General features: G+C 49.1%; 1 protein-coding gene across 6 annotated transcripts in view; it reads left to right on the plus strand.

The window, feature by feature from the left end:
* LOC138167679 (zinc finger protein 420-like) overlaps positions 1 to 12678 on the plus strand; it is a 14375-nt gene that overhangs the window by 502 nt on the left and 1195 nt on the right. The window contains exons 2-5 of one of the 6 annotated variants that reach the window (XM_069096618.1): positions 3408 to 3484; positions 8430 to 8556; positions 9299 to 9397; positions 10542 to 12678. The exon at positions 10542 to 12678 is cut by the window's right edge and continues 1195 nt beyond it. In XM_069096618.1, the coding sequence (XP_068952719.1) occupies positions 3449 to 3484; positions 8430 to 8556; positions 9299 to 9397; positions 10542 to 12678 (2399 nt within the window). In that variant the 5' untranslated portion in view covers positions 3408 to 3448. Of the gene's footprint in view, positions 1 to 3407; positions 3485 to 8429; positions 8557 to 9276; positions 9402 to 10541 lie in introns of those variants that run through there. The other 5 variants (XM_069096619.1, XM_069096623.1, XM_069096620.1 and 2 more) reach the window with 5 other exon arrangements.

Consider the following 12678-nt stretch of genomic DNA (forward strand, 5'->3'; position numbering starts at 1 on the left):
CTCCCCCCCTTCCCCCCCGGCTCCCATTGCCTCCCCTCCCTCCCCTCTGCCCCAGGCCTGGCTCTCCCTCTCTCGCCCTCCTGGCAGGGTCCTGGCTGGTGCCCCTGGTTCGTACAGCCACCCAGGCCGTCTTGGCCAGTGAAGCACCAGTCTGGCTGCCGTTGCCCGGCTATAGCAAGGCCCCCAGCCTGAGCTGGAGGTGACCGTGACCCCCTGGGGGGCAGCTCCCCAGGCCGCCTCTGTCTACGCAGACTGGGCCCCTTGGCCCCGGCCCGGCGCTGCAGAGGCCCATGGTGCTCGGTGAGGAAGAGCCGGGCGGGCTTCCCCGGAATTCAGTCAGATGCAGAGCCTTGGCTCGGAGACCTCCCAGGGCGTCTGTCACTCTGTCCCCTCGTCCACGCACAGCTGCTGCCCACGTGCGGGGCTTTGTCCAGTGGGACGCCCCGTGTAACCCCGTCCCCTCTTCCATTTCCAGTCTTGTTGCCCCCGCGTCCCCTCCTCCTACTGGGCAGCCCCGTGACTCACTCGGCCTCACGGCTGTGCACCAAGAGACCCTCATCTGAGCTCTGGGCACCTCGCTTGCCCCTCCCCCACGCCTGGAGCGCCCTGGGCCCCTTCATTCCAGCCTTCCTGCCGTTGTCCCGGGCGTGGCTCGTGTCTCCCGTTAGCTCCCTCTAAATGGTCATTGGCTGATTGATAAGCGTCGTCGGCCCCCTCTTGACTCTGGGATCCTATATTGTCTCCTCTTGACCAACTTTTTTCTAATCTCTTTTTGCATAAGTTTTATAATGTCTCTAACTGGTGCGGTAGTTATAACGTAGGAGGACTTACAAAGAAGCAAATAAAACAGCCCTTGTGTCCAAGTTCAGAAATTACTGCTTGGGGTTTGGGATTTAAAAAGTTGTATGGCCACAGGCTGGATGACAAAATGCAGACTCCTCGGTGGGCAGGAAAGATATCCAGTGAGGCAGGGTGCGCTGGCCCCCTCCCCCACAATGCAATGCATTCCTCTCCCAATTCTGATATTCCTGCAAGCCTCTGGTCAGCTCCCTGCACTTCTCGGCCTGTATTGACCTGGAATCGAGAGCTGACCTGGTAAGGTGCTGTATGGTCTGCCCAATGTGGACAGTACTTTATCTCCTCTGATCCTCTCACCTGAGCCCTCCCCTCCCCTTACACTTCCCTGCTCACCATCTCCTCCTTCAGCCCAACTTCTGACCAAGACCAGATCACTCGCCACTCCCTCTTGATCCCCTCCCCTCCCGTCTGCCCTGACATATTGCCTGCCTTCACCATCCTCTTTCTTTCTCTATTCTTGAGTCAGCTGGCAGCTTGCCCATGTCTGCCTCACCCGTGAAAAACCCTCCCTTGATCCCACTGCCTCTGCTAGCTGTTGGCCTGTAGCTCTCCTCCCCTTCCTGGCTGAAGCCTCCTTCACTTGGGTGGGTCGGTTTTAAGGCCTCTGTAGCTTGGATCGAAGCTTCATCATTTAACCGAATATGCCCTTTGCCAGACTGCCCTTGGTCTCTGCGTTGCCTAATCTAAGCCCTCGTCCTTCTTGACCTTTTCGATGACTCTTCTGGTCTTTCTTTCCCCTCTCTGGACTTCCACCACCTTGCTCTGTCCAGGTCCTCTTCCTGCTTGTCTGGCTCTTCCCCCTGACTTGGCTCTCCCATAGGGCTTGCTTTGACCCTTCCTTGCGGCCTGGCCTTAGCATTGTGCCTTCAGATGGCAAGCAGGCCATCATCTGATTGATTGAGTGAGCTCTTCTCCTGCTCTCCCAGTGGAGCCAGCTTGAGTCCCTTGCACTTAAGTTAATGCCCCTGGGCTCACATCGTGATTGGAACCCAGATCTCTCCTGACTCCCTCGTGCTGTACCACTTTTCTCCAGCACGGAAGATCTCCCAGCTTGGTCTGAGACCCTTGAGGGATCGATGGAACGGTTTCCATTTTGTCTTTGTATTCTGAAATATTTTCTATTCCCTTGCAGAAAACATGCTCCCTTGCCCCTTCCATCCCTGATAACTCTGTCCTTATCTCTTCTGACACTCCAAAAAGGCTGAGATGCTTCCAGTGTCTCCCCTGTCACCGTCTTAAGCCCCTTACAGTTGGGCTTCCAGCCTCATCATTCCACCCAAACTGCTTTCTCCAGAGTTCCCCATGATCTCTTGGTTGCCAATGGCCTTTTCTCAATGCTCAGTCTTCTTGACCTCTGAATTCCTTGACACCCTTAGTCAGTAAGCACTCATTGAGCCCCTACCGCGTGTCAGGCCCTTTGAGCCTGCCCCTCTTCCTTAGGCTTTCAGGACCCCTCTGTCCGGGTTGTCCTCTTGTCTGTCTGACCTCTCCTCTGGTCTCCTTTGCTGGATCCTCATCCCCTCATGCCCTCCCACCGTGGGCCTGCAGGAGTCTGTCCTGGGCCCTCTTCTCTTCTCTTCCTTCACTCAGTGATCTCATTAGCTCCCAGGAATTACTTAGCATCTCTATATTAATGATTCTCAAATCTACCTTTCCTGTTCCTGTCTCTTACCTATGTCTAATCTCACATCTCTAATGGCCTTTCAGACTTCTCCGACTCAATATCCAGTAGACATCTTACACTCAGGATGTCTAAAACAGCTCCTCCTCCTCCTCGTCCCAGTCCCCCTTTAGGCTCACCCTTTAGGTGTCATCCTGGTTCCCCCACTATGTCTCACTCCCCATATCCAGTGTGGTGCCAAGGCCTGTCCCTTTCTCACGTCTGCATCATCTCTCTGATCATCTGATCATCTCTGATTATCTGTCCGCTTCTCCCCTCTAACCCTGCCCCCAGCACATCCACCTAGAACATTGCTGTGATTGCTCAGGGGCAGGGGCTCTGGCTGCTCCTGCAACCCATCCTCCCATCAGCCACCTTCCATGGCTCCCTATTCTCTCCAAGACTGACTATCAAGTCTTCCGTGGGGTATTCAGAGCCCTTCGTGACCTGCACCGCTCCTGCCTTTCTGGACATCTTCCCTCCCCACTCCATTCTCCTCCAGCCAGTGGCGCCTGCCTACTGGCTGCTGGGGCAGCATGCCCCTCCGGCCCTCAGCTCTGGGTGCTCTCTGGCTGTCCCTCAACCTCCTCTCTGCTCGCTGCCTTCCCTGGCCTCCTCCAGAGCCCCACCTTTCCTAAGGCTCTTAAATATGTCCTATTTATCCTGTGCGTTTGTCGTCTCCCCCGTGAGATGTGAGCTCCTTGAGGGCAGGGCTTGTATCCCTAGTGTGTAGCACCATGCCTGGCACACAGTAGGCACTCAGTAGACGTTTATTGTTTAACTGACTGCCCTCAGCACAGCACCTTATGGGTGTGGGCATAGGTAGCCAGTTCAATGGGAAGCCTTGAGGCAGGACAAAGCCCATTCATTGCCTGCTTTTCCTCCTCAGACCTGCCTTCCCAAGACGGAGTGAGTTTCCTGGGCTCAGGAATGGCCCTTGTGTTCCTGACAGCCAGGGCCCACCAGGTGAGTGGCAGTTTCCTCCTTCCTGCACTGGCAGCAGGGTCCTCAGAGTGCAGGCACCTTGCTGTAGTTCACGAAGTTGTGGCCCCTGGGGAAGTTTGGTGCAGAGCTGGGAGCACCCTGGAAGTCATTTTACACAAGGAAGCAACCTCAGCTTGGAAATGGTGTCGAGCTGTGTGGGTTGTCTAGTCCAGCCCTTGTTTTACAGATAAGGAGACTGAGGACCACAGGGGAGAGAGGCAGCACTTGAACCCAGGTCCACCCCCTTCTCCCTCCTCCCCTTACTGCTTTCAGGTAGTCAGAGCCCCTCGGCTTCAGTTGGAGAGGGTGCAAATCAGTCTTGTAATAATGGAGCCTCTAGGGACAGTTGGGGGCCCTCAGATCTTGGATCCCAGGTTCAGGGTTTTCTGTAGACCTTTGTCTGCTCAGGAATCCCACCCAAGCTGTCAGCCAAAGGGCAGGATTCCATTTGGAAGCCTTTGAGGTAGGGGGTAGGGAGAGTCTCAGTTTTCCCCCATGACCTTGGGCACCCTCTTCCAAGTATTTGTTATCCACAGATGACGTCGCTGATGCTTAGGGCGGCTGTTGGCTTCTGGCAGTGGGGTTGTGTTGGCCCTTGCCATGAATCGCCAGAGTCATTCAGCCTGGTCCTTAGTTAGCCCCAACAGCTGCTCTGAGGAGAGCGTCCTGACCAGCTTCACTCTCCTCCCCAGCTGTGCCAGGTTTGCCACAGGGTGTCTTGGACTTGGAGACTCTCCAGGGCTGCCCCAGAACTCTTAGCAATTTCCTCAAGCTGCAGACTTCCATTAAAGTTACAAATCAAGAATAAGGCCTAGACAGTGAAACCAGGTCAGCAGTGCATTTGTGGCATTAGTTCATCACAGGAACGTTCCACCTCAGGGCCTCCAAGCCAAGATGAAAGTGTTGCTGATTAGAAGGGCTGGGCCAGTAGCCCAGGCTCAGCTGTGTGCGGTCACATAGCAAAATACATTTTGTGCCATTTGCTGATGTCTGATGAATGGGAGCTCGCTTTTGGCTAGAGCACTTGTCTGTGTCCTGTGTCCACAGCCTGCCATTTTGTGTCTCTTCAGCCCGGCCAGGACATCTCCAGTTTCAACTTGCATGAGACCTGATTTCATTTTCTTTAAACTCTTTTATTTAAGATATTTCAGAGTATATACTGTGTTTTTCTTCATGGGACAAAATGAAACTTTCTTTGACTATGAGGCAAAGTTTGAGTCTGGCAGGATCATGCAAAGTAAACATGAGAGTCCGTATAGGATGATGGAACCAAGGGACCCCAAGATAGAACCGTCCTGAGATTTAGATTGCACTGGTCGGTCTTGGGGAGTTCTGACCCTTCTTTGATGGAGACCAAAGAGGACTGTGCTTAGATGAGTCTGGAGTGTGTGTGGGACCTTCCTTCCCCCTCAGCACCTCTTCTCTGTGCTCAGTAGTCAGCCCTTGGGTTCTGAAGGACCACTGTCCCGATGACCATTTCTTGCTGCTGGATTGTTGTTCAGGAAAGAAGCAGCATCATTGCGTCCTTGTTCCAGGAGCTGAGATAAATTTTATTTCTTCAAAAGCTCCAACAAGGCCATAGGGTGAAAGTGATCTGCTGCTAAGCTTAGCTCCCTCAGACAGCGCTCCTTTATTTCTAATGGACCCTCCTGAAAACTGGGGAGCTGCTCTAGGCCCATAGTTAGCACAGTCTTGACCAGTTTGCATGTAGCCAGGGTCAGCACAGGTGGTGTCTTTAGGGGGAAAACACCTCAGAACACAGGTGACAGAACGCTAGCGGTTAAAGTAGATTTGCTGTCCTTGTGACCTGCTGTGTGTGCTCTGCTGCCCGTGTACCAAATGTCCAGAGACAAGGTCCTTGAGCGGCTTGATGGGTGTGCTTGGCATCAGTCATTAAGACACACAGCATCGCAGGTGAGTGATTTAGACAGGATGGGCAGAGACAGTGTGACTTCGTTTATTGCAGTGAGGAGAAGCATAGGTCTAAGCATGGCCAAGGTCTGAGCACCACTGAGCGCCTCCGACCTCCTAATGAGTCCGGGATAGAAGAACGCATTCTGCCTTAAGAACCCTTGCTGTCATTAGCAGATTGGTGTAATAGCGCGAGGCAGGCACTGATTTCATTACTAACAGGAGATGTTGGTCTTTGCCGGGAAAAAAGGGGCACATTTCTCTTTATGATTGATTAATTCTGACTAATGAAGAGCCTAAAAACATTCAGATCAGTCCCTGAGAAGGAGGCTTTGGAGAATCAGGACTGTCCATTTGGGGAAGCAGACTTAGGGAGTGTGGGTACTTGTCTTGCCCGGATTTGTATGTTCTGCTTGTGAGGCATGCTTTCACTGGGGGAGGGTGGATCCAGGCAGGGAGGCCCTGGCCCTTCCCTTCAGGGCTGGTGTGAGGGGTTCGCCAGGACCTTGGCTGCTGAGTGGCTTCATTCCCCAGGCTGGCGGGCACTGCACTGCCACTCTGGGTCTGAGGAAGGCAACGTGCACCTGTGTGGGAAAAGCCTTGATGCATTTTTTTAACATTCAGAAATTCAAAAGTACCATCAACTAATTTTTGCTCAATAACTGGCCTGCCACAGGGAGAGATAGAAAGCCCCATCACTGTGCCCACTCATTTCAGGTAGAGAAGCGCCAGTCTGCTTTTGGCTCTCCCGCCTCTTATTAAACCAGGGCCTCTGGCCGTCGAAGACCATTCTCAACATACGTAATCGTCATCTTAGCTCTGCTGCCCCTGCAGACTCCGCATGATCTGGACAGCGAGAGGGTGCTGAATGTGCAAAGCCTTGCTAATTTCTTTTATGGTCTGTGCGGTCAGATGAAGCCTGTGTCATTACTGGTAAACAAAGGCACACTAACTAGGAATGAATCCCTTTAAAAGTCTTCCAGTAACTATAACCTGTTGCAGTACATTGGAAACAATAACTACCTTCTTAGGAGGGAAAGCTTTATTCTGTCCTGAATGTAAACAGTCACAAGGACGTGGTTCAAAAGAACAGCATTTTGGCCTTTGAATAAAGTCGGTCTGTGTTTACAGAAGGTTTCCCCATAATGGATGAGCTTTATAGTGTTTTGTGCCTGACTGATAGGTCAGCTTGCACAGTCCTGATGAGCTGCAGGAGGAAATTTGAAACAATCTAATGTTATCCTAATGTTTAAAAAAAAACAAACGTCGTCAACCCAGTCTCAGAAAAAGAAATTGAATAAGCCATATATCAACTACCAAAGGAAAAATGATTCCACGACCAGCTGGATTTACAAGCAAATTCTACAAAATATTTAATATTGATTCTTTGCAATCTAACATCGGCCGTTTGAAAAGGAAAGTAAGATTTCTTACCAGATTTCTTGTATCATACAGATGTATGTTCTACAACCTCAGCTGGGTCCTCACTGCCGCTAGGCAGTCCTGCTGTACTTCCCTTATCTGCTCCCTCTCCCACTGTCCACAATGGCTTTTCCAGACCTTTTCATCCCTCCTCAAACCTCCCATGGCTCCTCCCCTCCCCCCCAGTCATCTCAGCAGGGAACCTTGACTCATATTTTACTGTAAAAAATTGGTACCATTCACCAAGAGCTCCTCCTTCTCTCTCCTTCATGTCCTGTCATTCAGATACCTGCTACCAGCACCTCCTCTACTCGACTTACGCGATGAAGAGGGCCTACTCCTTCCCAAGGCCAATCCCTGTGCCTGCACCTTGTTTCATCCCGCCCTCTCCGGCAGAGCAGCGATCCCCACTTTCACTTATTCCCAGTCTCTCCCCACTCTAGTCCAGCCTCCATGCAGCCACCAAGGTGATGTTCCTAAAGCACGGGTGTGATCATGTCTTGCACACACCTCTTTTACTCAGCAAACTCCAGTGACTCCCAGTTGCCTTCAGGATCAAATACAAAATGCTCTGTCTGGCATTCTGAGCTCTTCCTACCCTGACCCCTCCTACCTTCCCAGTCTTCTCACACATTGCTCTCTACTCCATGCTCTTCCTTCCAATGATAGCGGCCTCTGGGCTGACCCTCCACCTCTCAGCCTTATGAGGCCAGGGGGTGGTATGGCTGGAGTGCTGACTTGGGAGTCAGAAGTTGCTTCATGAAGACCTCCAGTGAAAGAGAACCCCCTACCTCCTAAGGTCCCCCTGTCCACTTTTGGACAACACTGTTAGAAAGTTTGCTTTGACTTGATATTGTGAAGTTTTATTTTCCTTTTTCTGATATTATGGGAACAAAACCATTTCCTTTGGATTCAGCTGATACAGAATACATTTTGCTCTAGCCTCTCATTTTCATTGCATATATGTGCTTACATTTCAGATTTGTTTTGCATATACCACAAGTTGTAGCATCTGTTCACTACTCACTGTGGACCCTGGGCCATTCACTCTGGATTTAGGCGACTCCTTGAGGCTACAGCACAGAGGGCTCTTATGGCCAAGGGGGTCCTCATGTACTCCTTGCCCAAAGGACCCATAGCTGTTTTAGGTCGGTCTCTGTGGGCTCATAATTAGATCCTGCTGTCCTTCCTTAGTCTGTCCCCTGATGTCTGACTCACATTAGCTCTGGGATGTGTGTGTGTAGGGAGAAGAGAGAACAAATCACCCTGACTGCCTGGTGACATCCTAGACTCCCTCCAACAGTGCTCTGAAGCCCAACTGCTGTCAAAAGTGACCCCTATAGTATAGTATCATCAGACGTAGATCTGGAGGTAGAAGGGAGCACCTCCATGGTTTTCTGATACAGCCCTCTGAGTTATAGAGATGAGGGACCTGGAGCCCAACAAGATTGAAGTGATTGTCCTCTGTCACTCAGGTTGTAAATGTCAAAGGTAGGTTTGGAAACCAAGTCCTCTGATTGCAGAACCTGTGTTGTCTTTATTCTACCAAATGAGAGACGGTCCCTGGGTGATACCTACATAACTTGTATTTCAGGGCTCGGTGACTTTCAGGGATGTGGCTGTGAACTTCACCCCAGAAGAGTGGGGGCAGCTGGCACCTTCCCAGAAGGAGCTGTACCGGGAGGTGATGCTAGAGAACTACAGGAACCTGGTCTGCCTGGGTGAGGCCCATGGACCCTTCCTGGGATTCTGACTGTCCCAGAGAGGGTCTGATTCTTCTTGTGGGAAATGCTGTGCGGTGGCTTCAGTGGTGACTGAGTTTAATTTAGCAGACAAAACTAAAGGTTTCTAGTACTTGTATGTTACCTGTTCCCAGATCCAAGAAGCCGCGATTGATCTTCCAATAAGTACAAAATACTTTGTTAGACCCTGAGGACAGAAAAACAAACAGTTCCTGGTTTCAGAGCTGCTAGTCTATGGGAGATCTTTGCTTGTAAACTGGAATCTAGCTGTTTGATTGCACTGTCCTTGAGGTTGTGCCTGGAATTCTCAGTGCTCAGAACGGTGAAATCTTTGCACCCTCATAGGGAGTGGTTCAGATGAACTAAGACTAGGTCCACTTGGTGACCCCTTTTTTCATATCTCCCAGGAGCACAATGCAGAACATTCTTTAGAAGTCCTTGATTTATCTCCATGGTGGGCCTTCCTGGGACACCCACTTCCCCTGACATTAGAGAGGAAAGAATGAATTCTGGGGTGGTAGCTAGGTGGTTCAGTGAATAGAGCACCAGCCCTGGAGTCAGGAGGACCTGAGTTCAAATGTGGCCTGAGACACTTGACACACTTACTAGCCATGTGACCTTGGGCAAGTCACTTAACCCCAATTGCCCTCCAAAAAAGCAAAAACAAAAAAAAGAATTCTGAGTTCATTCTGTCTACAGCCCTTTCGTTTCCAATGAATAGGACTGGCAGCTTCAAAACCAGATATGATCTACCAGCTGGAACAAGGGGAAGCACCTTGGGTGACAGAGGGAGATGTCGTCCCAAGGAAGGACTGTCCAAGTAAGTGAGTAAACTTGAGAGATTGTGCATCCTTTGAGTACATCGGAGTTTTCACAAGCTGGAATGGGCTGCAGAGCTCTGGGGACATGAAGCTTCTCCTCAGTGGAGCTGCCTTTGGGGCTACAGCCAAGTTTCTGAGTGTTGTCCCAGTGATCTTGGCCAATCACAAATGTGTATCTGACATATTTTAGACAGACTCAAAGGAGACTTTTTCTTCCCCATGAGGTCCCTTCCAACCTGAAATTCTTTGACTCTGGGATAATTGGATTGTATGTCCAGAGCTGAAAGGAACTTCAGCTGTCATGTAGTCCAGCCCCCTTATTCCTCATTTATGAGGAAACTAAGCCTTAGGGAGAGAATTGTGTGATTTGCCCAGGTCACAGGTAACAAGCCTGAGAGTCAGGATTTCAGCCCAGATATTCAAACCCCAAAGGCTGTGAGTTTTTCAGCAAAGGCTTTTCATTCCTTCATGCTCTTTCCCCAAGACATTCAGAATGAAATTAACAATTAATTTGTGTTCCTCAAAACGTGCTGTGTGCAGTTCGGTCTCTTCTTTGATCGTGTATCGGGGTGACAGGAGCCTGGGAAGGAGCGCCTCAGAGGAGAGTCTGAGGGAGAAGAAACACGGTGATCAGCTCTGTTCCTCCTTTTATTACTTTCTTCAAGCTCAAGAACGTGTTTTGGGAAGGAGGAGTATTGAGAATTGCGTCATCTTAGCTTTGCCCGGAAACTAAAGGGCCGGCTAGGCTGCCTCTCAATCAGTTCAGGAGTCTTCTCAGCATTATCGGTGATTGAGGACCCTTCAGCCTCATTTCAATATGTATCTACCCTTAGTTCAGTTCCTTGGGTAGATCCATTGGGATGGAGGAGGAGATTTAAGCTCCAGTTCTGATCCTGCCAATCATTAGTTGTGTGACCTTGGGCATGTCTCTAAGTCACTCTGGGCCTCAGTTATAAAATGTAATAATTGATATAGCTCACAAGTGGTTTTGAGAATCAACGTGAATGATGATTATGTAAATGATAAATGTCTATTACAGACATAAGTTGGCATTATTTGTTCTTCCTGTTGAGGTTAAACCATTGGTTTTATTTTCCTGGGGGAAATACAACATGGGGATGTTTGCATTTTTCTTTCTTTCAGACTGGGAGACTAGGCCTGAAGCCAGGGAGTCTGTTCCAAAGCTGGACATTTCTATGGAATCATCATCTCAGAAAAGATTGCCAAGATGGCATGGGTCCTTGGTCTGCAACTTCAGAGCAGCCTGGGGATATGATGCAGGGTTAAAGAGCCAGCAGAGCAATGAGGAGACACCTTCTCAGCCAGGAAAAATCATCCAAAGGGAAACTCCCAGGAAAGCGAAAGGCCAGGACTGTAACGCCTATGGCAGAAGCTTCAGTTGTGAGCCAGCCATTTTTCCGCAGCAAAGAGTATGTGTAGGAGAGAGTCTCTGTCATACAGGCAGAGAGAATATCCGTCTGTATTCAGAACTGATTACATGCAATAGAATCTGTTCTAAGAAAATGTTTTCTAAGTATAATGAGTATGGCAAAGCCTTCGGTTCTAAATTAGACTTCATTGAATATCATAGACTGTATCCTACAGAACAAACATATCACCCTAATGACTGTGGGAAAGCCTTCAATAGCAGCCCATCCAGTAATTCCCATCAAACAGATCGTATTGGAGAGAAACCCTACCTTTGTAATGAGTGTGGGAAAGCTTTCTTTCTGGCTATACACCTTATTGAACATCAGAGAATTCATACTGGGGAGAAACCTTATGCATGTAATGAATGTGGAAAGGTTTTCCGCCTCAACACACAGCTTACTCGACATCAGGCAATTCATACTGGGGAGAAACCTTATGAATGCAATGAATGTGGGAAAGTCTTTCGCCAGAGTGCCCACCTTATTCGTCATCAGACAATTCATACTGGGGAGAAACCATATGAATGTAATGAATGTGGCAAGGTTTTCCGCTTGAGTGCACATCTTACTTGCCATCAGACAATTCATACTGGAGAGAAACCTTATGAATGCAATGAATGTGGAAAATCTTTCCGTGAGAAGAAAGGTCTAATTTATCACCAGAGAGTTCATACTGGAGAGAAACCTTATGTCTGTCCTGAATGTGGGAAGGCCTTCCGCCAGAGGACAGGATTAAGTTATCATCGGAAAGTTCACACTGGAGAGAAACCTTATGAATGTCATGAATGTGGGAAAGCCTTTCGTCAGAGAACAGGACTAAGTTATCACCAGAGAGTTCACACAGGAGAGAAACATTATGAATGTCATGAGTGTGGGAAGGCTTTCTGGCAAAGTTCACAGCTTACCCAACATCGGAGAATTCACACTGGAGAAAAACCTTTTGAATGTCCTGAATGTGGGAAGGCTTTCCGTCTGATTGCACAGCTTAACCAACACCAGAGAGTTCACACTGGAGAGAAACCTTATGAATGCCATGAGTGTGGGAAAGCTTTCTGGCAGAATGCAGAACTAATTTATCATCAGAGAATTCATACTGGAGAGAAACCTTATAAGTGTCATGAATGTGGGAAAGCCTTCCGCTTGAGTGAACAGCTTTCCCGACATCAGAGAATTCATACAGGGGAGAAGCCTTATGAATGTAATGAATGTGGCAAGGCATTTCGTGTGAGTGGAAAACTTACCCAACATCAGAGAATACATAATGGAGAGAAACCCTATAAATGTCACGAATGTGGGAAGGCCTTCTGCCAGAGCTCAGAACTTACTCGACATCAGAAAATACACACAGGAGAGAAACCTTATGAATGTCTTGATTGTGGAAAAGCCTTCCGACAGAGCGCAGAGCTCACACTGCATCAAAGAAATCATACTGGCGAGAAACCATACGAATGTAATGAGTGTGGGAAGGCTTTTACCACCAGTTCAGCTCTTACTTACCATCAAAGAATTCATACTGGAGAGAAACCATATGAATGTCATGAATGTGGGAAAGCATTTTCCCGAAGGTCAACACTTAGTCAACATTTGCGAATTCATACTGGTGACAAACCTTATGAATGTCATGAATGTGGAAAGGCCTTCCCCCAAAGGGTAGAACTTATTCGACACCACAGAATTCATTCTGGAGAGAAACCTTATGAGTGTCATGAATGTGGGAAGGCCTTCTGGGAGAGTGCAGAATTAATTTATCATCAGAGAATTCATACTGGAGAGAAGCCTTATGCATGTAATGAATGTGGGAAGGCCTTTCGGGTGAGAACACAGCTTACTCGACATCAGAGAATTCATAC

The sequence above is a fragment of the Petaurus breviceps genome, unplaced genomic scaffold, assembly GCF_028583685.1.
Source record: "Petaurus breviceps papuanus isolate PSGF00001 unplaced genomic scaffold, PetGlider_PUasm1.0 287, whole genome shotgun sequence".
Taxonomy (NCBI): domain Eukaryota; kingdom Metazoa; phylum Chordata; class Mammalia; order Diprotodontia; family Petauridae; genus Petaurus; species Petaurus breviceps.